Source organism: Macaca thibetana, chromosome 18, assembly GCF_024542745.1.
Source record: "Macaca thibetana thibetana isolate TM-01 chromosome 18, ASM2454274v1, whole genome shotgun sequence".
NCBI classification, from domain to species: domain Eukaryota; kingdom Metazoa; phylum Chordata; class Mammalia; order Primates; family Cercopithecidae; genus Macaca; species Macaca thibetana.
The window spans coordinates 57,352,364-57,375,590 of NC_065595.1; the positions used below are offsets into that span (position 1 = coordinate 57,352,364).

The 23,227-nt window shown below is 48.5% G+C and overlaps 1 protein-coding gene across 2 annotated transcripts in view; it reads right to left on the minus strand.

Moving 5' to 3' along the window:
* Positions 1–23,227, minus strand: part of CABLES1 (Cdk5 and Abl enzyme substrate 1) — a 125,868-nt gene that overhangs the window by 16,523 nt on the left and 86,118 nt on the right. For both annotated transcript variants that reach the window (XM_050767984.1, XM_050767985.1), the window contains exons 5-7: positions 6,907–7,003; positions 5,567–5,723; positions 4,366–4,469 (exon numbers count right to left, since the gene is read on the minus strand). In XM_050767984.1, the coding sequence (XP_050623941.1) occupies positions 4,366–4,469; positions 5,567–5,723; positions 6,907–7,003 (358 nt within the window). The remainder of the gene's footprint in view (positions 1–4,365; positions 4,470–5,566; positions 5,724–6,906; positions 7,004–23,227) is intronic.

The following is a 23,227-nucleotide window of genomic DNA, read 5'->3' on the forward strand; positions in this document are numbered from 1 at the left end:
CCCAAAGTGTTGGGATTTATAGGCGTGATCCATTGCACTCAGCAATTTTTAAAAAAATCTACTGATACACATAACATGGGGAAATCTCACATGTTAAGTTGTATGAAAGAAGATGGACCCCAAAAAAGTATATGCCATGATCCTATTCACATGAAGTTTCAGAATAGGTGAAACTGATCTATGGTGACAAAAGTGAGAACAGTGATTGCCTCTGCAGGAAGGGGATGGGAAGAGTGGGATGGGGAGGGGAACTTTCTGCAGGGACAGAAATACTCTATATCTGGATCAGAGCGGTGGTTACAAAATTCATGGAAATGCACACTTCAAACAAGTGCATTTGATTGTCTGTAAATTACTCCTTTTAGCGGCTGCAGCAGGATTTGATGGGTGAGAGGATTAGCTCATCACTTTTGAGAGCTGCTTGATTCAGCAGAGGCTACTTGAGCATCTCAGAGCCTGATTTCCACAGGCACAGGACATCCCAAAACAGTGGAGGACAGTCCCAGGATTTCAGGTGGGTGCCTCTGCTGGGCTGGCCACACTGGACTGCCCTGGGGGCCCAAGGAAGACGGGACAGGCAGCAGGACTCCAGGGCCTCCGAGGCTGATACTAAGGGAGGTGAGCAGCTCCACATCATTGGCCTGTGACCAGCAAGCCTGCCCCTTCCCCAATCACCAAGCATTCCCACCCAGGAGGGAATCTGCCCTCTGTCTGGGCAGAGATCCCCATACCAGCCTAGTGGCCAAATGTGCCCCAGGCCCTCAAAGAGGGAGCCAGAGGAGCCAGGGCCTTCGGAGCCAGTGCCTGTTTCAGCGGCAGCTCCCTGTGCCTGGGGCCGAGTCAGTGGGGAGGGAGGGTTTGTCAGCATCATCATCTGTGGGCTCTGCCTCCTGCCTGTGTGTGTGTAGAGGGAAGGGCAACGACTTTTACAGTTAGAAAAATCTATTTTATGCAAAACCAACCCCCTTAATACTTGGGGTCTTTCTACTGGGCTCTCCCCACCAAAATCTGGCAGGGCCGCCTGCTCTTAGCCCTCAGTGCTTGCTTCGATGTCATTCCTAGGGGAAGTCTTCCTTGAGGCCTACCCCCTGGAGCCCACCCTCCAACCCTTCTATCATTTCCTGCCGTTTGTTTGTTTTGTTTTGTTTTGTTTGAGACAGGGTCTTGCTTTGTTGCCCAGGCTGGAGTGCAGTGGCACAATCTCGGCTCACTGCAGCCTCTGCCTCCTGGTTCAAGCGATTCTCCCACCTCAGCATCCCCAGTAGCTAGGACTACAGGCGCCTACCACCATACCTGGCTAATTTTTGTATTTTTAGTAGAGATGGTGTTTCACCACGTGGGCCAGGCTGGTCTTAAACTCCTGACCTCAGGTGATCCACCCGCCTTGGCCTCCCAAAGTTGTGGGATTACAGGCATGAGCCACCATGCCTAGTCTCCTGCTGCTTTTCTAAGATGGTTCCTTCCTCATGATTATGGTGATCTGTCTCCTTGTTTACTGTTTACTCTCTGACAGCCCCACTCACTCCAAGGTGGAGAAGAACAGGGGTTGTGGCTAGTTAGTTCTCTACTGGGTAAGGAAGCCTGGCTCATAAAAAGGCCTCAATCAATACTTGTTCAACAGGCGAATTCTATACCTATTCCCCAACACACAAAAATAAAGCAAACACCCCAGCCCCCGCCCCTGCCCAACTGCCCCACTCAGATTCCTACAAGTTCAATGCAAATGCATGAGAAATGGCCTGTAACCCATGTCGGCCTGTAACCCAAGAAGTCTCCAGGCAGCTGGGTTGAGGCCCTTTGTAATATACAACATACTGTCAAGAACTTAGACGAGAATGCTGAAACATGGATTTCCCACATTTTATCCAAGTACCAACATCTGTGGCCAGAATAGGAAACACGTAGGTCTCCAGGAGCCGACCAGGAAAACGCAGTCCATGTGCAATTCCATTCTCTAGAGCGTGGAGTATTCCCAGAAGCACTGACTGCAGAGCCAATGCGGTGAAATGACAAATAATCCACTTGGGAATATCAAATGAGGAGGGCAGGACATACATGCTGACCTGGCAATCTTCTAGCACGGTCTAAGGAGGAAAAGTTGTATGTGCGTACGTGCACATGCACATACACACATACTGTGGCCTGGAACCTCAAGGCTCACAATGAAATCATTTCAAGAAAAAAAAGATCAGATAAAAAAGATCAGATCTGGCACCAGCCTGACACTAGGCCTATAAAAGGAGAGGTCGGCATTATCACCAGGCATAACCTGTCTGGTAGGAGAGCTCCCGCCAACATCGATCAGAAATAGTGCACCTTCCTATTCTCTTGGTTACCTAGAAATCGGCTACACCGTTGGCCCAAAGAATGATCTTCATGTCCAACCCCGAGGTCGGCAGTTCTGGGGCTGACTGCTGAGGAATGTGGGATTCAGAGACAGCTGGGGAACGTGAAACGAGCCCTGAGCCAGGAGTTCTACCCTTGATCTCCCATTTCCCGTCTATCAACTAGGAGAGCCTCACTTGGACTCCCTGAGCCAGTTTCCTGGCCACGTTGCTTAATAAATAAAGTGAATTTTAATAAATAAGGCAGTGAACCACATAAAGCATCCTTATTCTTACACAAGGTGCTCCCCCCTTGACATCAGGGCAATCATTCTGGCCATTTATTGAACATTTATTACGTGCTAGCCTCTGCCAAAGATGAATAAGCCTTGTTTTTTTAAATAAACAGGTCATAGAGTGGAAGACAAGTAACTACACGTGGCGCTGGTTTTGCTTTCTGTGTTAGGAGTTGGGGCACGAGTGAGGGAGGGTGAGGAGTAGGGACAATTTTAAACTAAATGCCTTTGACTTGAATGCATTCTCCAATGACTAAATGCATTCTGACGCCATGTGGCATATGAGAGTGACCACTGAACGATGTGCCAAAGAACAAGAGGATAAATGCTGAAAGTAACTGGCCAGGCCCCAAGTTCTGCCTGGTGTTTCTCTGACAAACAGCGGAGAACCCTAAGTTCTGAATGAAGATGGGGGTGCCCTTTGAGTACGGGGGATTGGTTTTCACTCTGGCTACTGCAGATACAAAAGCCTAGAGGAGGCCGGGCGCGGTGGCTCAAGCCTGTAATCCCGGCACTTTGGGAGGCCGAGACGGGCGGATCACGAGGTCAGGAGATCGAGACTATCCTGGCTAACACGGTGAAACCCCGTCTCTACTAAAAACACAAAAAACTAGCCGGGCGAGGTGGCGGGCGCCTGTAGTCCCAGCTACTCGGGAGGCTGAGGCAGGAGAATGGCGTAAACTCAGGAGGCGGAAGCTTGCAGTGAGCTGAGATCGCGCCACTGTACTCCAGCCTGGGCGGCAGAGCGAGACTCCGTCTCAAAAAAAAAAAAAAAAAAAAAAAAAGGCCTAGAGGAGAAAAAAAACCTCCTGGTTCACTCCTGAGGCTGGGACTCCTGAGAACAGCTCAGGCTGGGAGCACGGGAGGGAGGGAACCAGAGGAGGAAGCGCTTGGTTGTGCTCGCCCTGCCAGGCCCGGCTCATGGGCCAGAACATGCACAAGGCAGGGAGGTGGTGGGGGTGTTGTGGGTGGACGGCTCCCACCTGATGCTGCGCATGGCAGGCCTGGCCAGTCGACTCTTCTGAAAAAGTGCAGCTCCCCCTCCTCCCATAGCAGGCGGGGCTCTGCTTGCCGCAAGAGTCAGGGCAAGTGGCCCAGAGAAAGCAGCCAGGGCCCCGCCAGGCCCCTCTGGTGTCTGCAGAGGAGATGGCAGCCCTTGGTGGTGGGAAACAGTGGTCAGCCGAGAGCAGAAACCAAAATGACACACAGGGAAAAACAGGAAGAGTCCATGAAATAAAAACAGCAGAGAAAGGCTCTGCATGTAACACCCACAGTGTCCTACTTTCACTTTCCCAGGAGAGAATTCTGTCATCCCCAGCCTGGGGCCAAATGTTTGCCCAGCGTGCACACGAAGGCCTGCAGCCTCCAAGGAACTCCAAACAGAGCTGTGCTTGAACTCAGCACTCCCAGGGATGGGCCTGGTCCTCTCCACTGGGGTCTGTGGAGGTATAAGCTCGGACATCCCCCTTCGGAAGAGAGGGTCCTCCAACCTGAGCTGGTGACTCTGTGGACGCCGGCAGCCCGGCCTTTACAAGCATCCTGAAAGTGGTGCTTGCAGGCCAGGTGGCCGGCAGGATTCTGGACAGCAGGCAATACTGGTCCTTCCGTGGGCACCCACACCGGGGAGCTCCTCAGGAAGGTCCCCCAGGCAGAACAGTCTTTGAACAAGCCCCCAGTCACCTCCAACCCACGCTGGGGCAACGGAGGGGCTGTGGCAAACCGAGCCTCCATTCCACACTACTCACCATGTAGGAAGGGAAGATCAGAACGCGTTTGTGCTTGCCACAAGGCCACTGGGGGTCATCCAAGAGATTTGGGTCATAGTCCATGAAGTCTCCCAGGTCACTACCTGAAGATCACATGCAAAATGCAAAATGATCATTAGCGGCTCCGGACCCTCCCCAGCAGAGACAGCCAGGAGAATGCCAAGTATAGCTGCACTGAAGAAAGGCTGGCTTTAGGGCACTTAGCTCAACGTCACCGCACTCACTGACTTTTATTAGACATCTTAGACATCTCCGCGTGCCAGTTAAGTGGATTCTCCTCTCCAAAGGGTTCACCAAATTCTAAACAAACTGACGGTTTTTTCCATTTTAGAAAATTATGTATTAATCTCCCTGAGCCAGGAGGGCAAAAACCTTTACGCAGTGTGCAAGAGGCAGAGGACACTCTCAGAGTGTGGCCCCGAAGAGGTGCATTTTGGAAACTTGCAGATCAAATTCGGAGACGCCTATGCAGCATGATTTGGTGTGAATACTCCCAGGCAGGCCACTGTGTCTGTATGATTACAAATCAGAGTGGCCACCAAGGCACAGCTGTGAACGATCAGAGGTGGCCGGAACACCAGGACAGGGCTTCAGAACTCAGCACTTGGGCAGACCTAGGGAACTTCACATTCACCTGGAATTTCCCTGAGAGTAGAAACAGCACTGCTTCCTAAAGCATCTTCTCCATGTGTCAGTTCTTACAAAGGTCTGACCAGCAAAGCTAGAAGTGTGCAAGTCTTCCTTCAGCCGCCAAGTCGGCTCACCCACTAGGACCGGCACAAAGGAAACTCTCACACCTGAACCTGCACTTCAGAGCCCAGATTTTTCGTTTTAAACGTCCGAATTGAGCACCATGAAAATATAGGACAGAACCTGGTCATTGTTGGGAGGAGCTGAGTGGGCAAGGAAGCTGGGAGACGCAGCCATCTCTGCATGGTGTGCATGGCCTTGGCGTCTCTCCACGTGGAAGTTTAGGCTGTCAATGACTGGGGCATCTGATTAGAGAGAAATCACCCCGTGGCTTCACTGTGGGCCTGCATGGCCTGAGATCAGGCTTTCCTAAAAGTCACGTCACCTGTAGGCCCCCATCTTCCAGTCTGCATCACAGGGAGACCCAATCCCCATGTAAACAGAGACACCTCCCACCACGAGCTACCACACCCAGCCAGGCCAAAGTTACCTGTGTCGAGGCTCCCCTGGGTGCCGCTTGCCCGGCCTATGGAGAGGCTGCGGTGGCTCAAGTTACGGAACTGGGAGAAAGATGAAGTGGAGTCTATGGTATTTCTCCGGGCTCCAAAGGCATTTGTGGGTAACAGAAATTGGGTATAGGAAACAGTCTAAAAAGTGAAGACAAAAACAGGCCAGTGATTATTCCAAGGCATTGCTAGCTCTGCATTCTGATCAAGCTACAGTTGTCACCCCACGTTCAGGTCCACTTTCTCCTATGTGCAATTCTGAAATCCAATGAGATCTGAAAAATGAAATTTGTTTTGGTACTCATTGGTGCCAACACCCAACCTGAACTGACTTAAGGCTACACATAGTTTTAACTTACCCACCGGGTCTGACTACTCCTATCACATGGAAGAAACATGAATGTATTTGACAATAAGGTACTATCTCAGAACCTGCTGGGGTGTTGTGTGATCCACGAGACACACACTGCATTGCTTTTTATAATCCATCAAGTGCAGAATCCCACAACACTTCAGGCCCCGAGTCCCTAGTGGGGGCTGTGGCCTCCCACCCTGCTCCTCTGGCAGACGCCGCATATGACCCTCCATTCTATCCCATTCTCCCTGGCTCCTATGGCGACACTTCCTCGTTAGGGGTGAACAGGGCAAACGCATTGCTTTTCACCTGCCCAGGCAAGCATCTTGCATGCACCCCATCTACACCTTGACCTCCCAACAGCCTCATCAGCAAACAGACTACCCCGGGACACATTCCCCAAGGAACACTTGTATCATTGCCATACACGGATTTTGGAAGGGTTGATGAGGACTGTCTGGACCCTGCACAAAGGGGAGGGTCATCTTCAGCCTTTCACTCCTGAGACTTCAACCCCACGGCTTGTTGCATGTGGATGGAAGAGGAATGTGACCGCCCTGCTGCCCCGTGGTCACAGTGTAAGACTGAGGGACTCATGGGAAGCTATGACACTTTCTAGTGGCCTGAATACTGCTTGCTGACACCACCAGTTCATAGATGCTCAATCCACTTGTCATTCCACCCCGGAACATGCCTGTGTGTGAGGTACTCATAACTGCACATTCAGTTGTAAACAGCACTGGCAGAGAAATACACGTGCTGTGGGAACTCCTGCCGTGCTGCTACTCCGTCACCGGCTGCACACTAGGGGAGCCGGGCAGGCTGGCATCCCATGCCTGGGAATCTGCCCCAGACCTTGAGTCCTCCACCTCGAGAGAGGCTTGTGGGCTGTCCCCGTCCTCTGCTTCCTGACCCCTGTGCCTTCAGCACAACTCGGTGACCAGCAGCCTGGCAGCCTGGCAGCCTTACCTTCCCGTCAGCACCCAGCTCCACACCTTCCAGACCAATGATCTCTTTCAAACTCACTGCGCCAGCTGATTGTCTTCCTCCGTCCAACTTCAAGTCCCTGGGAGGACAAGCCAGAGGGAAAATAATGCTTTTGTGTGCACCCCAAAGAGCCATGAGGATGCTTACTGCATGAGACAACACGGTCACACCGATGAAAATGACCAGGTGAGCCCTGGTGATGGGACAGCCCTTTTTCCCTCCTCGGGGGCTTGCCAGTGATGCCTTGTTGCAACCGCTTTGACGTAAATGAAATCCAACTGAACGGAAAGCCTGAAGATGAAGCTGATGGTTTACAGACATCCCTCCCTCTTCCACGAGGCCCCTTATGTTCCTAGAGACGGCCAGTGAACATGAGGCCAGAGAGCATTCCCTGAGCACCGTGGGACCACAGTTTGCTGGAATCTAGCTGCTGGCTTCTTTCTTTCTGTTTTTTGTTTGTTTTGTTTTGAGACGGAATTTCACTCTTGTTGCCCAGGCTGGAGTGCAATGGCACGATCTCGGCTCACTGCAACTTCTGCCTCCCGGGTTCAAGCGATTCTTCTGCCTCAGCCTTTTGAGTAGCTGGGATTACAGGCGCACACCACCATGCCCGGCTACTTTTTTGTATTTTTAGTAAAGACAGGGGTTTCAGTATGTTGGCCAGGATGGTCTCAAACTCCTGACCTCAGGTGATCCACCCACCTCGGCCTCCCAAAGTGCTGGGATTACAGGCGTGAGCCACAGCACCCGGCCTGGGTTCTTTCTAATGTTGTGTGAGACCACCTCTCCTTGCTGCTCCCCTTTCTTAGGAGAAATGAATTCTTATCATAAACACCTACTGGGTGTATTGTTGGTGATGAAAGAATTAATACCACAGTAGTCACCTCTACTACCTTGCCAGACCACCTAGAAAATGAGTATCTTTTAATAAAAGAATAATCTCTAGTAATAACAAGTATTCATTCATTCATTCATTCATTCATTCATTCAGGGACGAAGTCTTGCTCTGTTGCTCAGGATGGAGTACAGTGGTGTGATCATGGCTCACTGTAGCCTCAAACTCTTGGACATGCGCCATCCTCCGGTCTTGGCCTCTAAAGTGCTGCGATTAGAGGTGTGAGCTATCATGCCTGGCCAAACAAGCATTTATTTAGTACCTTACTATTTCCTAAGACTCACACATCATTTCTTTGGTTCTTTAAGAAGACGCTATGAGAAAGGTACTACTATTTTGATCCAATTTATAGAGGAGGAAACTGAGGCCCTTGTGAGATTGCCAAGGTCACTGGGATGGTGGGCTGGAGAGTTCATCCAGTGTCATTTCTAGTACATCACACTGCCGTGGAGATGCAAGACGGACTCGCTGTGACTACGCTCAGGTGTTACTGCTCACTTCCCAAAGGACCACACCCTTCCCCTACAGTAATTTTTAAAATTTGCCACATATTAGAAAAGCCTGGGGATCTCTGACAAACTGTTATCTGGCTCCCACCCCCAGACAGTTGGCATGGGGTGTGACCTGGACATCGGGAGTCCTAAACACTCCCCAGGCGATTCTAAACTGCAGCCATGTTTGAGAATGACCAGGTCTTCATGTTCTCTCTGACACCCAGTGCCTGTTAGTGAAAGCCACCTCAGACCCACAGCATACTTGCTGTGTGGCCTGGATGGAGGGACCACATTCAGGGGCCGATCTCCTACAACCTATGCAAGAATGAATATAAGGCAGGGGCAAATTGCTCCCAGCCAAAGACAAAGTCATCAGGTAAGAAGAGAGGAGGGAGCCAAGCGAGTGCCGAGAAGAGAAGGGAAAAAAAGCTATCCTCAAATGTAGAAAAAAAGCAGGGATGCTCTGACTGTTAAGCCATCATCCTAGTCTCTGGGCATTACATAATGAGCCAGCTCCCTTATCCTACCTGTAATGTGGAGTCTGATTAACAGAAATGCCCATGACCTTCTGTGCCCAGTAAGTGCTGCATTTCCACAGCAGGCTTCCTGGGAGGCCATGGTAGTGCCACCCTCAGAACATCTCTGGGGTCCCATTCAGAAGTGACACTAAAGTCATGCAGACGAAAGCCAACAATCTACTCTGTTCACACCCACAAGACCGTCTGCCCTACTGCTGCACCTGCTACGCAGGCAACCCAGGGCGATTCTTAAAAGGCTTCTTAAAGCAATTACGGATGGAGATGATGAATGCATCGGGGCACTGGCATAGGGAAGCGCCTACAAAGCAAAAACGTGAACAAGGCAATAAGGCAAAAATACCTGTGGTGGGCAGGGAGGGAGGGGACTGACCACATGCAGAGCAGGACAAAAATAGCAGTGTCTTCCTTTTCATTCAAGGACCAGCAGCTCAGTTCCACGGCCTTCCTACTTTTCCAAAGCCAAACCCAGCGAGCATGGTCTCCAAATTGCCAACTCCCAGATCATTTTCTCCTTCCTCGTTTCCATTTTGCCAGATGGAGAATGTTACTTAGGACTGAAATTAATAGAGAAGTAGAGAGTATCTTTTTGGAGTGAGTAGGCCAAGGGAAATAAGGAGAATTCCAATAAGCCTATACTGAGAGGGTTCTCAGATGGAGAGCTGGCTGCAGGCAGGGGCAGAGTCTCAGTCCATTTTCATATCCTGTCTATACAATGTCTGATATGTAACGACCTATTTACTGAGCTGAACTGGTGTGGCTCTTTGCCGTCTCGCCGGTGCTGGTACATACAGATGGCAGGAAACTGTATGATTTTCCACTGTGCCCCTTTTCATCTGTCTTCAATTTGCTCACAGGCTCACTCCTTCCCCGGGGCAGCCTTGTCCTGGCCAACTGTCTGCCTGCCACCAAATGTGCACATCACACATCAGTTAGCAGAACCAAACCAGTCGTGCCTCTTCCACACTCCCCTTCTTGGCACTTCCGCCAAAGGAAATGAAGCCCTACCAAAAAAATAGAGTCATGTGCTCAAGTCCAAGATTCCATTCCATGAGATAAAACCCAAACCCATTTAAAGAAACAGGGATTCTTAGACCCAGTGGATTGTCCGAGCGTCTCAGCGACACTTGGGACCACACGTGAGATGGGCAAGGCTCCACCAACCCTACCCACAGAACTGGTCCCTTGAGAAACAACGTGACTCACTGTAGTCACCACTTCCCCCTGGCTTTCCACTTACGTCATTCTGCTTTCTAAATTGCTAAGGCCAAGCCGAGCAAGAAAATAAGCAAGAATAGTGGGGCCACCCTTAACTGCTACTGGAGACACGTGAGGCTCGTTACAGACCAGTGCCATGCAACAGAACCGCCTGTGATGATGAAGATGGTCCTTATCTACCTTGTCCCACACGATGGTTACATGTGGCAACTAACTGCTTGAAATGTGACCAGTTGACTGAGAAACTGAATTTTTAATTTTCTTTAATTTTAATTAATTTAAATGTAAATGGCCACATGTGGCTAGTGACTACGAAGACCCAGTGCTTCTTTGGCAGGACTTTTGCTACTCTTACAAGTTCCTATGGCAAGATAATATAGTCATAGATATTTAGTGACTTGGATTTGGTCTCCCAGTCTTCTTTCCAAGAGTGGCCTATTTTCTGCCTATTGCCTCTGGGGATGTTTACATTACAGGCCCCTGCAGATGGAGCAGCAGTGCAGGATTCACCTAAGTTGGGAGGGAAATGACCATGGGGTCCACAATCAAAGGGGGCCCATGCCCTACACCATCAGCACCCCAAGAACAGGCTCCCCGCCATGATAAACATTCGTCACTCACAGCTGGCACACGGCAGCAGATCTTTTTGCCTGGAGGGGTCACGGGGCGGGTGTGACAGAGTTTTGGCAGTGCTAGGGCAACCAAAGGAACAATAACCAGCATGTGTTCCCCCAATCCTAGGCATTACAGTAGGTTCCAGGCCCCTCTTTGCACAATACTGGAGACGGGGAGGGAGGGGTGCCCAGTGAAAAGTGAGTCTCAATTTCCCCTCAGCCTTGTAGAAGGGGGGTTTATAGTTCATATTAAGTAGATTTAAAAAGAAGAAATGAGGTATTTCTTATACACCAAAGCTACTCACACTTCAAAACTTCACTGATACAGTAATAAATATCATCACAGCTCCAGAACATTGACAGCTTTGTGATGGCAGAGGGCAACTTTTCCACGCTTTTCCTCCCTCAGATTCAGGGAGAGGTTATTGCTAACTTCAGGGCTACCATTTCGGTGGGCTTGAATTAAGAGTGCACGTGTACAGACGTGGACATAGTCAGCGTCCACAGCAAACAAAACAGATCTCATCTAAGCCACTTCTAACAATGTGGTTTCTTCTCATAGCTTTTGAATTTGTATATGTTACGACTCTTGGGATCTAAAAAATAGATCTTTCACAAAGAGGCTGACAAACTTTTCTGGGTTCACTCTTACTAGTTTAGGGCTCTGATCAATGTTGCTGGAATATTTCTGATATTAACATGAAACATGAAATTGCTGTTCCTTGATCATATCTGACCCCCATAAACAGCGGTTTCACATTGTGCCACAGAGCGTAAGAGCTCAGGCAACTGCTCAGTCTTTATGTGTGAGTGAAAAGCAGGCGAGTCCTGGCTGACACGGTGACACCCCGTCTCTACTAAAAAATACAAAAAACTAGCCGGGCGCGGTGGCGGGCGCCTGTAGTCCCAGCTACTCGGGAGGCTGAGGCAGGAGAATGGCGTAAACCCGGGAGGCAGAGCTTGCAGTGAGCTGAGATCCGGCCACTGCACTCCAGCCTGGGCGACAAAGCGAGACTCCGTCTCAAAAAAAAAAAAAAAAAAAAAAAAAAAAAAAATTAAAAAGAAAAAGCAAGCGAGACCCATGGTCTTTGCTGTCCCTCTCTTTCGGAAGCCTAGACAGTTGGAGGTGCATGCAGAAAGGAACTCTGAATGGTGTAGATTCGCCCAAAAAGAATATTTTTAAAACTCCAGTGAAAAAGAGTGAAGCAGAAGTCCCAGTGGAGTGTGACGAAATCTTGGTATTTTCTAAGATCATTGTTCTGAATTCTCATTAAAATGGTATATAAAAATAGAAATATCTATTTGGCTAAAATGCCAGCATTAACCCTCCAGCACCAGGAAACAGAGCTAGGGCATGTGGAACTGCAGCTGAAAGTAATTAAAAGCAAACTGAAGTTGAAGTTTTCACTTTCTTTGAAACAGCCAGAAGATTTTTTCCCAGACACATCTAGCGTTCAAATACTATTTTTTAATAATTTTTATTTTTGAGATGGAGTTTTACTCTTGTTGCCCAGGCTGGAGTGCAGTGTCATGATCTCGGCTCACTGCAACCTCCGCCTCCCGGGTTCAAGTGATTCTCCTGCCTCAGTCTCCCAAGTAGCTGGGATTGCAGGCGCCCGCCATCACGCCCGGCTAATTTTTTGTGTTTTTAGTAGAGACAGGGTTTCACCACATTGTCCAGGCTGGTCTCGGACCCCTGAACTCAGTTGATCCGCCCTCCTCAGCCTCCTAAAGTGCTGGGGTTGCAGGCGTGAGCCACCGCACCTGGCCCTACTTATTTACTTATATTCCACTTCCTTTTAAAAATGGCATAGAGGTAAGTTCAAATACTACACATGAATATTGTCTGAAATTGTGTGTATTAGGTTTAAATGCTACAGCTTTTACTCAGAGGTGAACACCGTTAGTCAGGTTATAGGAAATGATCTCATTTCTACAGACACCCTAATTGAACTACTGGCAAGGAACTGTGGACGATGCAAGGTTGTTGATTCCTTCTCTCCACAGTCCTGGGTAGCGCTGCAACTTAGGCACGTGTCTCTAGAGGAGCTGCTTCACATTCTCTGCAAGTTTGTGAACTTCTGCAGAGGCTGTAGGCAACAAACACACTGAACATCCAGCAGAAAGATATATACGTATTTTTTTTTTTTTTTAACAAAGGCTGACATTTAAAACTGGCCCATGGGGGTAGGTGAGTGGGAGTGACTGGAGGGGGTACAAGGGAGGGACTCAGAAGATGGGGGCGGGGATGAAAACAGGAGATGAAAGCGCATTTGGGGACACAGCCAAGCAGCAGTTATACCCTTAAGCAATGAGCAGAAAAACAGGTTGGTTCATTTGGGGAGTGTAAACTCATCCTTCATAGGATGGCACCAAAATTAATTTAACGCAGCTCTCCTTGAATGCCTGTAATTTCACTGTTAGAAACCCCTGGACCTCTGTTTAGTTCTGGCTTCTTCAGCACGAAGCACACATGCACAGCTGTGGAGTCCTCTGATCAAAGCAGGGGGCTAATCTAGATATCCTGGGGCGAAAGGGGAACACCTAGGTCATTATTAATCATAAAACGGCCAACTCTGGACTTCATCTTTTGTAAAAGGCAAAATGATTTTTACTTTCCTCTTCTGTGGCTCCCTGGCAGAGGCCCAGCCAGCTGCTCACTGAGCCATAATGCATGGAATAGATTCTGATGGGAAAACAAGATTCCCTATTAGATAACAAGAAGTTCAAGCTATGGCCCTTTCCTCAGGGAGCATGATCAATGAACTAATATTACTCTTTAAAAAAAGACGTAAAACTTAAATACCTAACACCCGGGAACTAGACGGAAAAAGTGTGATCCAATTAACTAGGTTCCAAGGCTTTCTGCTTCCAAGATGGAGTAGTTCTGACGTCTCTCCACCATCCTTTCTCTAATGGTGCTCTGAGCCCAAGGCCTTGGAACACCTGCCAGGAGCTCCACTAGGCGCTAGCTCTTCAAAGGACAACAATAGGTTGAACACTTTGATGTGTCAATAATTTAAAAGTCAATTAAATATTAACAGGATTTCCAGACCCTTCAAAACGAATAAAGAGTTAGAGATTTCCTGCACCTAAAGCAAAGCCTGAAAGCTGGATTAGGAAAGGAAATACCACTTGTGAGCTAAATTTTAATTAAGAGATTACACATGCCCCGGAAGTCGACAACACAAGTCTTCCTCTTAGCTTAAGAGTCCCGTTTGTTACCCGTTCCGATACAGTGCAGCTGCCATCTTGGACCAGGCCTGCTTGCTGGCATCCAGCAGAAGGTGCCTCCACAGTTCAGAGACAATGGAACAGGGTCCACAGTTGATGGACAAAAGTCAAGTCAAAAGCAGCTTTTAGTCCAGAAGTCCCTTCCCACTCCCACTCAGGACTCCATCGATAAGCCATCCCCTGCAAGGGCAACTGGCAGAAAAGGAAGGGGTCTTAACGTAGCTTATAGCCAAATCTTTTGTCTAAAGGCAGCTCCTACAAACAGCCAGATAATGGCATGAGTCATCCATGAGATCATTCCAGAATCTGTCTTTGTGTGGGAATATGCTTGGTGTGAGGAAAGAAACACAATTTATGAATGTGTCATTTTCCACAACAAAAATTTTCTGGGGAAAGTGGGTGGGGAAGAAGGGGGCATGGGCCTGGAGCCAGGCAGGGAGCATTTAGGCTTGAAGGCTCTCTCTAAGAATAGAAGACGCTGTTCTCTGGGTCGCAAACAGATCAACACTCAGGAAATGGACCCAAATGGATGACCTCATCTGAATGCCCCCAAATGCCAAAAGCTAAGGATATAAACACCATGTGAAAGCTGTTGACAATTTAAAAACACGTCCCCCAGAGGCACCTTGCAACTCCACTGGGAAGCCATCTTCTTCATCACATGGTCTGTGATGCGTCTGCAGTAAGTGACCCCTGCGACTATCATACAGTCAAATATGGTTATCTGAAGAGGTGTGAACCTACACACACATCACAGAAACTCTTTTTGCTGAAATCACCTAGTTTGGTGAGTTCACATAATCTCCAATCTCAAGTTTACTAGGTTCACCCCTACTTTCTTCTGGTCAGATCCACGTGTACAGAAATACCGACCCATATCCAGGTCTCAGGAAATAAAAAGCCCTTGGTGGCTGGTGCCGGTTCTCTCATGCATAGGGACAATTCTAGGACTAGCTCTCAATACAACACCTGCAGTCTCTCACTCACCCGTGGGTTGTGCTCTAGAAGCTCCTGGGCTGGCAAGTTGGAACTCAGAATGCATTTTTCGTTGATGCAGTAAGTGGAGATTAGCCTACCCAAGGCTCTCTGAGCCTATAATGTAACTGAATCAGCCCAAAAGCAAAAACAACAGCTCGGGTCATAGGAGCAAAAGGTCAGAGGGTGTGTGAGGGTAAAAAAATAGGAGGAAGTTGAGTCTCTCTCTTGGTTTCCTGGTCCAGGCTTGACCCTAAGGAATCTTTTTTTTTTTTTTTGAGATGAAGTCTCATTCTGTTGCCCAAGCTGGAGCGCAGCGGTGTTATTTTGGCTCACTGCAACCTCCACTTCTTGGGTTCAAGCGATTCTCCTGCCTCAGCCTCCTGAGTATCTGAGGCACATGCCACCATGCCCGGCTAATTTTTGTAATTTTAGTAGAGATGGGGTGTCACTATGTTGGCCAGGCTGGTCTTGAACTCCTGACCTTGTGATCCGCCCACCTTGGCCTCCCAAAGTACTGGGATTACAGGCATGAGCCATTGCGCCCGGCTCAGCAACATTTTAAAGGTCAAGTTTGTATTATTTCACCTTCTTCTCTGAACTTCCCTTTCCTTCTTAGGACTCCAGGAGCCTTTCCCCTAAGTTATTCCTGTTTTTCATAATTCCTTCCCTCTCTCTACATGTAAATCCATAAATTCCTTTGCAGTGCCAAGATTTCCCACTCCTGGCCCTATGGTGGTGGCACAGTAGCCCACAATGGGGGCTGGAAAGAGAGGGGAAGAGCAGTGGTCTTGGATAGAAGCATTGGACAAGCTGTTTACTAAGTGGGGTCTGCCTATTTAGGGAAGTTGAGAAAGTTGCTTGCAACTCATTTTGTGAGCTGAGGGTCGCCAAAGCCAAACCACAAATCCACACTAGAAAAGAGAAGGCCGTGACTAATGTGGATAAAAGGCAGAAAGATTCAGGCTGGCCTTGGCAAGTGTTAGCTGAGGAAAAAGGAGCTGGTTTAAGGCTGGGACTCTTCCCAGAAAATGGCATAATTTACAAGCTTCATCTGAGAAGAGTGTTTACAGCTATGGGAAGGTTTGATGTTACAGTTACAGTGAAAAAGCTGGGCAACATCTGTTCCTCTTCTCTGTAATGGGCTTGTTTTGAAAGGTGGGATTTAGCAAGAAAGATCAAAGCAAAACAATGGTCTCTTCACGTTCCATAAAGTGTATGCATTAAGAAAAAAAAAAAAGACTGGAAGGAAATAGACCAAAATGTAAATGGTGGCTTTGTTTAGGAGGTGAGGCTCAATCATTGTTATCTTCCTTTTACTTTTATACATTTTTCAAATAGTCTTTAAGAAAAATGTACTATTGAGGAAAAAAAGACTGAATAAAAGCAGATCTCAAGGTGAATCCAGTGTGTTTGCAGAATTGTACCACTGAGAAACTCACTGTGAACCTGACTGGGAATTGCTAAGTTCAAGTAGATCTAGAAAGAGCAACGAAAATAGCTCTGTGACAGCCGGGCGCGGTGGCTCACGCCTGTAATCCCAGGACTTTAGGAGGCTGAGGTGGGAGGATGGCTTGAGCCCAGGATTATAAGACCAGCCTGGGCAGCATGGTGAAACCCAACTCTACAAAAAATACAAAAATTAGCTGGGCATGGTGGTGCATGCCTGTTGTCCCAGCTACGCAGGAAGCTGAGGTAGGAGGATCGCTTGAGCCTGGGAGGTCAAGGCTGCAGTGAGCCAAGAATGCACTACTGCACTCCAGCCTGAGCAATACAGTGAGACCTTGTCTCAAAAAGAAAGAAAAAAAAAAAAAAAAAAAAACGTTCTGTGACTGGACAAAAATGCAAGTGAAACTAATGCTTAATGAATATCTACTACAGCCTGGCAGGGTGCTCAGAGCTTTCACATATAATATTTCATTTACTATTTCGTTCCGCTCCCTGAGATGGACATTATAGTCCATTTTACAGATGAGTGAAGCTGGGGTCAGTAAGGCTAGTTCATTTCCCAGGACTGAGGTTTCTGCCTGACTGCCAGCTCGTTCCCACGTACCACACTGCCTCCCTGGCCGCAGGTGCCCACAGGTACACGATCGCAAGGATGGGTAAGGGCTGTGGTTTTCCTAATGGAGGCACCAAAGGAGGTGGATGGTGGGAGTGGGGATGAATCGGCTACTTGCGCCCATTCCCGATTCTCCAGAACAGCTCTGTGGTTAGCTGTTTTATCTACTGCAATTCTATGTAAACTTATATTGGAAGAATGGCTTCTGCAGCTCAAAAAAAAAAAAAAAAAGCGAAAGCCAACAGTCCCCAAGTTCCTTCCAGCTCTAAAAGACTACGTTTGAGCTGAAGAGTGCTCCTTACTATGCAACTCATTTTTGGTCTGGCATTACCTTTACCTTAACTATCTTCCACTTCACATACCCTTGAATGAATGAGCTCAGGGCCACCCCAAGCAGAAGTGGCCATGCAAACTATCCCTGGTAATGATTAGTGGGACTCTGGCACCAACAGCTGTGTTATTTGAAAGGCGTGGGCACAATCCATGTCCAGCCTCTAGTTAATGCAGCCAGTAAGTCCTGATAGCTTCCTAATACATGCACCTGATTAGAGATGGCCCTGCTGGGCTTCAGAAGGGCCTAGCAATAAGGAGTAGATTGTGTGCGGATGAGTGTGGGTGGGTGGTGGCGGGGAGGACACAGGAAGGGGCTTCAGTCTACCCTAGACACAGAGAGGGGCTCCAGGGACAGGATAGAGCATCCCACTCTACAGAACTGAGCCTGGGAAAAATATCCTCTTTTTTTTTTTTGAGATGGGGTCTTGCTCTCTTGCCCAGGCTAGAATGCAATGGCGAGATCTCGGCTCACTGCAATCTCCACCTCTTGGGCTCAAGTGATTCTCCTGCCTCAGCCTCCCGAGTAGCTGAGATTACAGGCGTCCGCCACTACGCCCAGCTAATTTTTTGTATTTTAGTAGAGACGGGGTTTCATCATGTGGGCCAGGCTGGTCTCGAACTCCTGAACTCGTGATTTGCCCGCCTCGGCCTCCCAAAGTGCTGGGATTACAGGCGTGAGCCACCACACCCAGCCAGAAATGCCCTCTTCTTACTCTAGGCTAGATGCAATCTGAATACGTCCTGCACAATATGGGGCTGTATCACTTACATGTAGCTCACATGCTGCTGGTTTGGAGATGTTCAGACAACCTGAGTTGACAAAAGACTAGGTAAACCTGCCAGCCAAAAGCCAGGGAATTACAACAGGGCTCAGGCAAAGACTGCAGAGGCCAGTGCAACCTTATCTAAAGGCCCTTGGCATCCCTGGGCTTAACATTCAGGGTGCAAGTATTTGTAAGCAGCTCTGCAGGTGCAGAGCACTTGTGATCGGAGAGAACTGCACAGGCTGTGAGGCTAATGTCAGGGGAGTCACCTGGCTCGTGGGTGGGAGGGGCCTCGCTGGGGCTTAGCACTTGCTAAATGCAGCTCGATGCCCTCTTCTGTCACTTCAGGCTTAGCAACTTTCACTGTGGGTGGGACAGAGTCACTTGGAGAGAAGCAGGACCCTGAGGTCTATGTCAGTTCATCCTTGTTAGCACCTTCTGGGGCCTTCCTTATGGCCAGCCATCCAGCTCCATCCTTTTATGGAGGTGCCCTCAAGGATGAGGTACCAGGCTGAGGGACCCTGAGAGATGGCACCTGCTTCTGCTGAAGTAGTCTGGCCGTCCTTTGTTGGAGCAAACAGATAAGATAGATAGATAGATAGATAGATAGATAGATAGATAGATAGATAGACAGACAGACAGACAGACAGACAGACAGACAGACAGACATAGAGAGATAGAGTGCGCAAGTGCACGAGCAACATTATTCATAAACAGAGCAATTCTCAAAAGCCTCAGAAACCTTGCTTCTACTCACCCAACACACAGAACCAGAGTGACCACTACTTTCTGTGCACTGTGCTGCAGATACCTTGAGGATTAAGATGCAATCCACACCCACTAGTGAAAAGTAAGTTAAAATGTATATTATAAGCCCTGAGACAGGAAGGGGCTCTTAGTGGAGCTGGGGGTGGGGGGACAGGTGCTGGGGGGCACTGAGAAGGCTGCCTGCAGGGCGGGCTGAGTATCCCCAAAGGTGAGGCGAGCCTGATGCATTAAGGTAGCTTGCTAGGGCTGAGAGGGGCTGTGCTGAGAGAGGGCTGGAGAGGAGTGCTGAGGCCAGAGCCTCAAAGGCCCTGTTTCCGTTAAGTCTGGGGGACCACAAAGGAGGTTTTAAGTTAGGCCTGGATGAATCCCGAGCTCCTGGGCTTTGGAAATCCATTTGGATATCTATGCAGTCTCACTAGACACTGTCTTGTCCTTAACGGGAGCTTCCCTTAATGGGGAAGGAAGGGACCTTCTAAGCTTCTTAGGGACCCTTGGTTCCCTGAGGGCTCCCTCCTGGGCCAGGTTTGGATCAGGGGCTTGAGTTCTCCTTGATCTGGGGTTCTTCAGTCTCCCCAGGTTCAGTTTGGGGACAGGCAGATCTTTTGGTGAACCACTGTGGCAGAGACCACAGACTAGCTCATGATCCTCAGGTCGCTGTTAAAAACTACATTTCCCAGGCTCCCAAGGCGGCCTAGGTTCCGCTAAGTGGAAGCACTCATGGGAAACCTGGAGGTGGAAGTAACACATGAGGAGATCAGAACTTCTGGCAAGCCTAAGGTGGGGGCCCCAGATGGCAGCGTCAACAGCACTTCCATGGGAAGAGCTCCAGGGTAGGGCTGTAAGTGGGTCCTGGCTGTGTTGCCCTCACTGTGTTGGTCTGCGGTGTCTGTGCTGGCTTCTGTCTGTCCTAGAAATCCTGTAAGGTACCTGAAATCCACGGCCCACCCCAACCATCAGAGGGGACTCTGATGACTGCAACTCAGGACACCGAGCGTAACTACCCTCCATTCCACCCTTCTGTGTCTCTCCGAGCCACTAGGGGTTCACGCTGCAGGCAAGACTTTGAATTCCTAAAGTAAAAGAACATGAAGACGGACAGTTAACAGAAGCATCTCATTCTATCCAGCAGACGATTTCCTATCGTATGCAAGCAAACTCTGTAAATCAAACAATATTTTATGAGCAGTAAAGAAAGCTCTGCGGCCCTGCCACACATCCTTTTGTGAAGTGAAGACATGCCTGGTACTGTGGCTAGGAATCCTCTAATACAACTATGCTGCACCCTTTCTCGAAGAGAAGCGTTCTTCATGCATGCTATCAGGGCCTGAAAAAGACCCTACTGCTCCCTAAATTGCCTCCTGGAGGTGCTCAGGGGGCAACTTTGGTGTATTGGGGAAAACGTGTTGGGGAGACTCGAGCTGGCAGCACTTCAGGGTCATGAGCCAGGAACACCCACACCTCTGCAGCCAGTGCATCAACACCATACAGACACCAGGAGAATTTCACCAGCTCCACACTCTCCACACACCTTCCTGTTCTGAAGATGACAATTACCCAGATGGGGAAATTACATAGATTATTTTTCACTTAAGACTCCACCCAGAGATGTCTGAGGGAGCATGCAAGTCTGCAGGTGAACCAGCAAGCTCCAAAGCCTTCCGAAAGTTACAACCCATCAGCTCAGCAGCTGGGGTCCCCAGAGGGCAGCCCGTGTGTGGCAAACCTATGAGCCGTGACCTCCAAGCTCCATCTTCACCAAAATGCACACCAGTCAGCCAGTGCTGCCTGCCTGTACTGGTCCCGAGCCAGCACGCCCAGCCCCAAAGGCGTGATCATGAAGGGAAACACACTTGGTTCCCAAGTACGCGTTCCAGCTTCCCGGGCTGCACCGCCTCCACAGCAGCAAACACAACAGGGCAGATCTGCGGCCACACTGCCTGCCCCCACCTACTACCACCTGGGCAGTTGCCAAGCCTTTCTCGGCCACTAGCCTCAAGTAAAATGGTAATACTGGCACCTACCTTGTGAGGCTGTTGGGCAGATGAAATGAGTGAGCGTATATCAAGCACGTGGGCCAGTGCCTGGGATGCCATACACTGTAAGCACTATTCAGGTCTCAGCTCCTATTATTACCTCTGTTTATCATGTTCACACACATGCTTGACTGCACCCTTCGTTAATCCTAGAGAAATGTACTCTTCTCTCAAATATCCACACCATCCATCACGGAAGGGAAGAGCATGCTGGAGACTGCGGTGGCTGTTAGATGCTCCGGCAGTCTGCTTCAAGCAGCAGCTCTAGAGACCACTGTGGGGCTGATCCGTTACCAGCTGGGCGTAAACCTGGTGGCATGTAAAATGACCCTGCACATTTTCCAGTGTTCCCAAGCCTAGGCTAATTAAGTCCCTAGCCTCATGGCCCACACCAAGAAAAAATGTGCCCAATACATGTATAGTGGCAAGAAGCCACCAGATCTGCACATTTTTAAAAATCTCAGTTTTCACTCTGATGGTAGTTTCTTTTGCTGTGCAGAAGCTCTTTAGTTTAATTAGATCCCATTTGTCAATTTTGGCTTTTGTTGCTGTTGCTTTTGGTGTTTTAGACATGAAGTCCTTGCCCATGCCTATGTCCTGAAGGGTATTACCTAGGTTTTCTTCTAAGGTTTTTACGGTTTTAGGTCTAACATTTAAGTCTCTAATCCATCTTGAATTAATTTTCATATAAGGAGTAAGGAAAAGATCCAATTTCAGCTTTCTACTTATGGCTAGCCAATTTTCCCAGCACCATTTATTAAATAGGGAATCCTTTCCCCACAGAATGGGAGAAAATTTTTGCAATCTTCTCATCTGACAAAGGGCTAATATCCAGAACCTACAAAGAACTCAAACAAATTTACAAGAAAAAAAACAAACAACACCATCAAAAAGTGGGCAAAGGATATGAACAGACACTTCTCAAAAGAAGACATTTCATACAGCCAACAGACACACGAAAAAATGCTCATCATCACTCGCCATCAGAGAAATGCAAATCAAAACCACAATGAGATACCATCTCACACCAGTTAGAATGGCGAGCATTAAAAAATCAGGAAACAACAGGTGCTGGAGAGAATGTGGAGAAATAGGAACACTTTTACACTGTTGGTGGGATTGTAAACTAGTTCAACCATTGTGGAAGACAGTGTGGCGATTCCTCAAGGATCTACAACTAGAAATTCCATTTGACCCAGCCATCCCATTATTGGGTATATACCCAAAGGATTATAAATCATGCTGCTATAAAGACACATGCACACGTATGTTTACTGTAGCACTATTCACAATAGCAAAGACTTGGAATCAACCCAAATGTCCATCAGTGACAGACTAGATTAAGAAAATGTGGCATATACACCATGGAATACTATGCAGCCATAAAAAAGGATGAGTTCGTGTCCTTTGTAGGGACATGGATGCAGCTGAAAACCATCATTTTCAGCAAACTATCGCAAGAACAGAAAACCAAATATCGCATGTTCTCACTCATAGGTGGGAATTGAACAATGAGATCACTTGGACACAGGAAGGGGATCATCACACACCGGGTCCTATGGTGGGGGGTGGGGGAGGGATAGTATTAGGAGATATGCCTAATGTAAATGACGAGTTAATGTGTGCAGCACACCAACATGGCACATGTATACATATGTAACAAACCTGCACGTTGTGCAATAAAAAAAATCTTAATTTTAAGAAACTCAGTGAAGATTAATATTCAGGTAGGAGCTTGAGAAGTTGCTGATTGTTGACAGATGGGGAGTGGACAGTGTGTTTCATTCATAAATTCGCTGTTCAACACAGCTTACTGCTTCTGCATCAGCAGCACTGACAAGAATGAGAATGACCTTCTGCGCTCGCAGGGTCCTTGTAGTGTCTGGTTAAACATCCCCGTTTTATAGATGAGGGGTCTGAGACTCAGGAGGGTTGAGTGATGGGCCCATATATCAGAGCTCACTCCTGTCCCCGGCCCTCTCCCCTGCCCCTCACTACAGGGGTGAGGACGCTGAGTGTGGCTGGGAAATGGGACTCCAGCTTGAACAGGGCATCACTAAATCTCTCAACACGCAGGCCCTGCCTGAGAGTTCACGAGGAGTTGGATCATCCGCTGGCATCCTCAGAGTCAACACTGAGGATGCAATATCCTTTCTCATATCTCTACGGTCTCACACTTCCAAGTCTAATTGGAGAACCGCCTTCGCTGGGCACTACATTGGATCCTGCAATCTGAACTCACCCAACTCCTTCCTCTGCTCTAATCAGACACTGCTTAGGACTCAATGTTTTTGCTATTTGGTTTGATGATTGGTTTACTAGCTTATTCCCATCTCCCACTGAGACAGAGGACCAGAGAGAGGGCACGGAGAGTAGG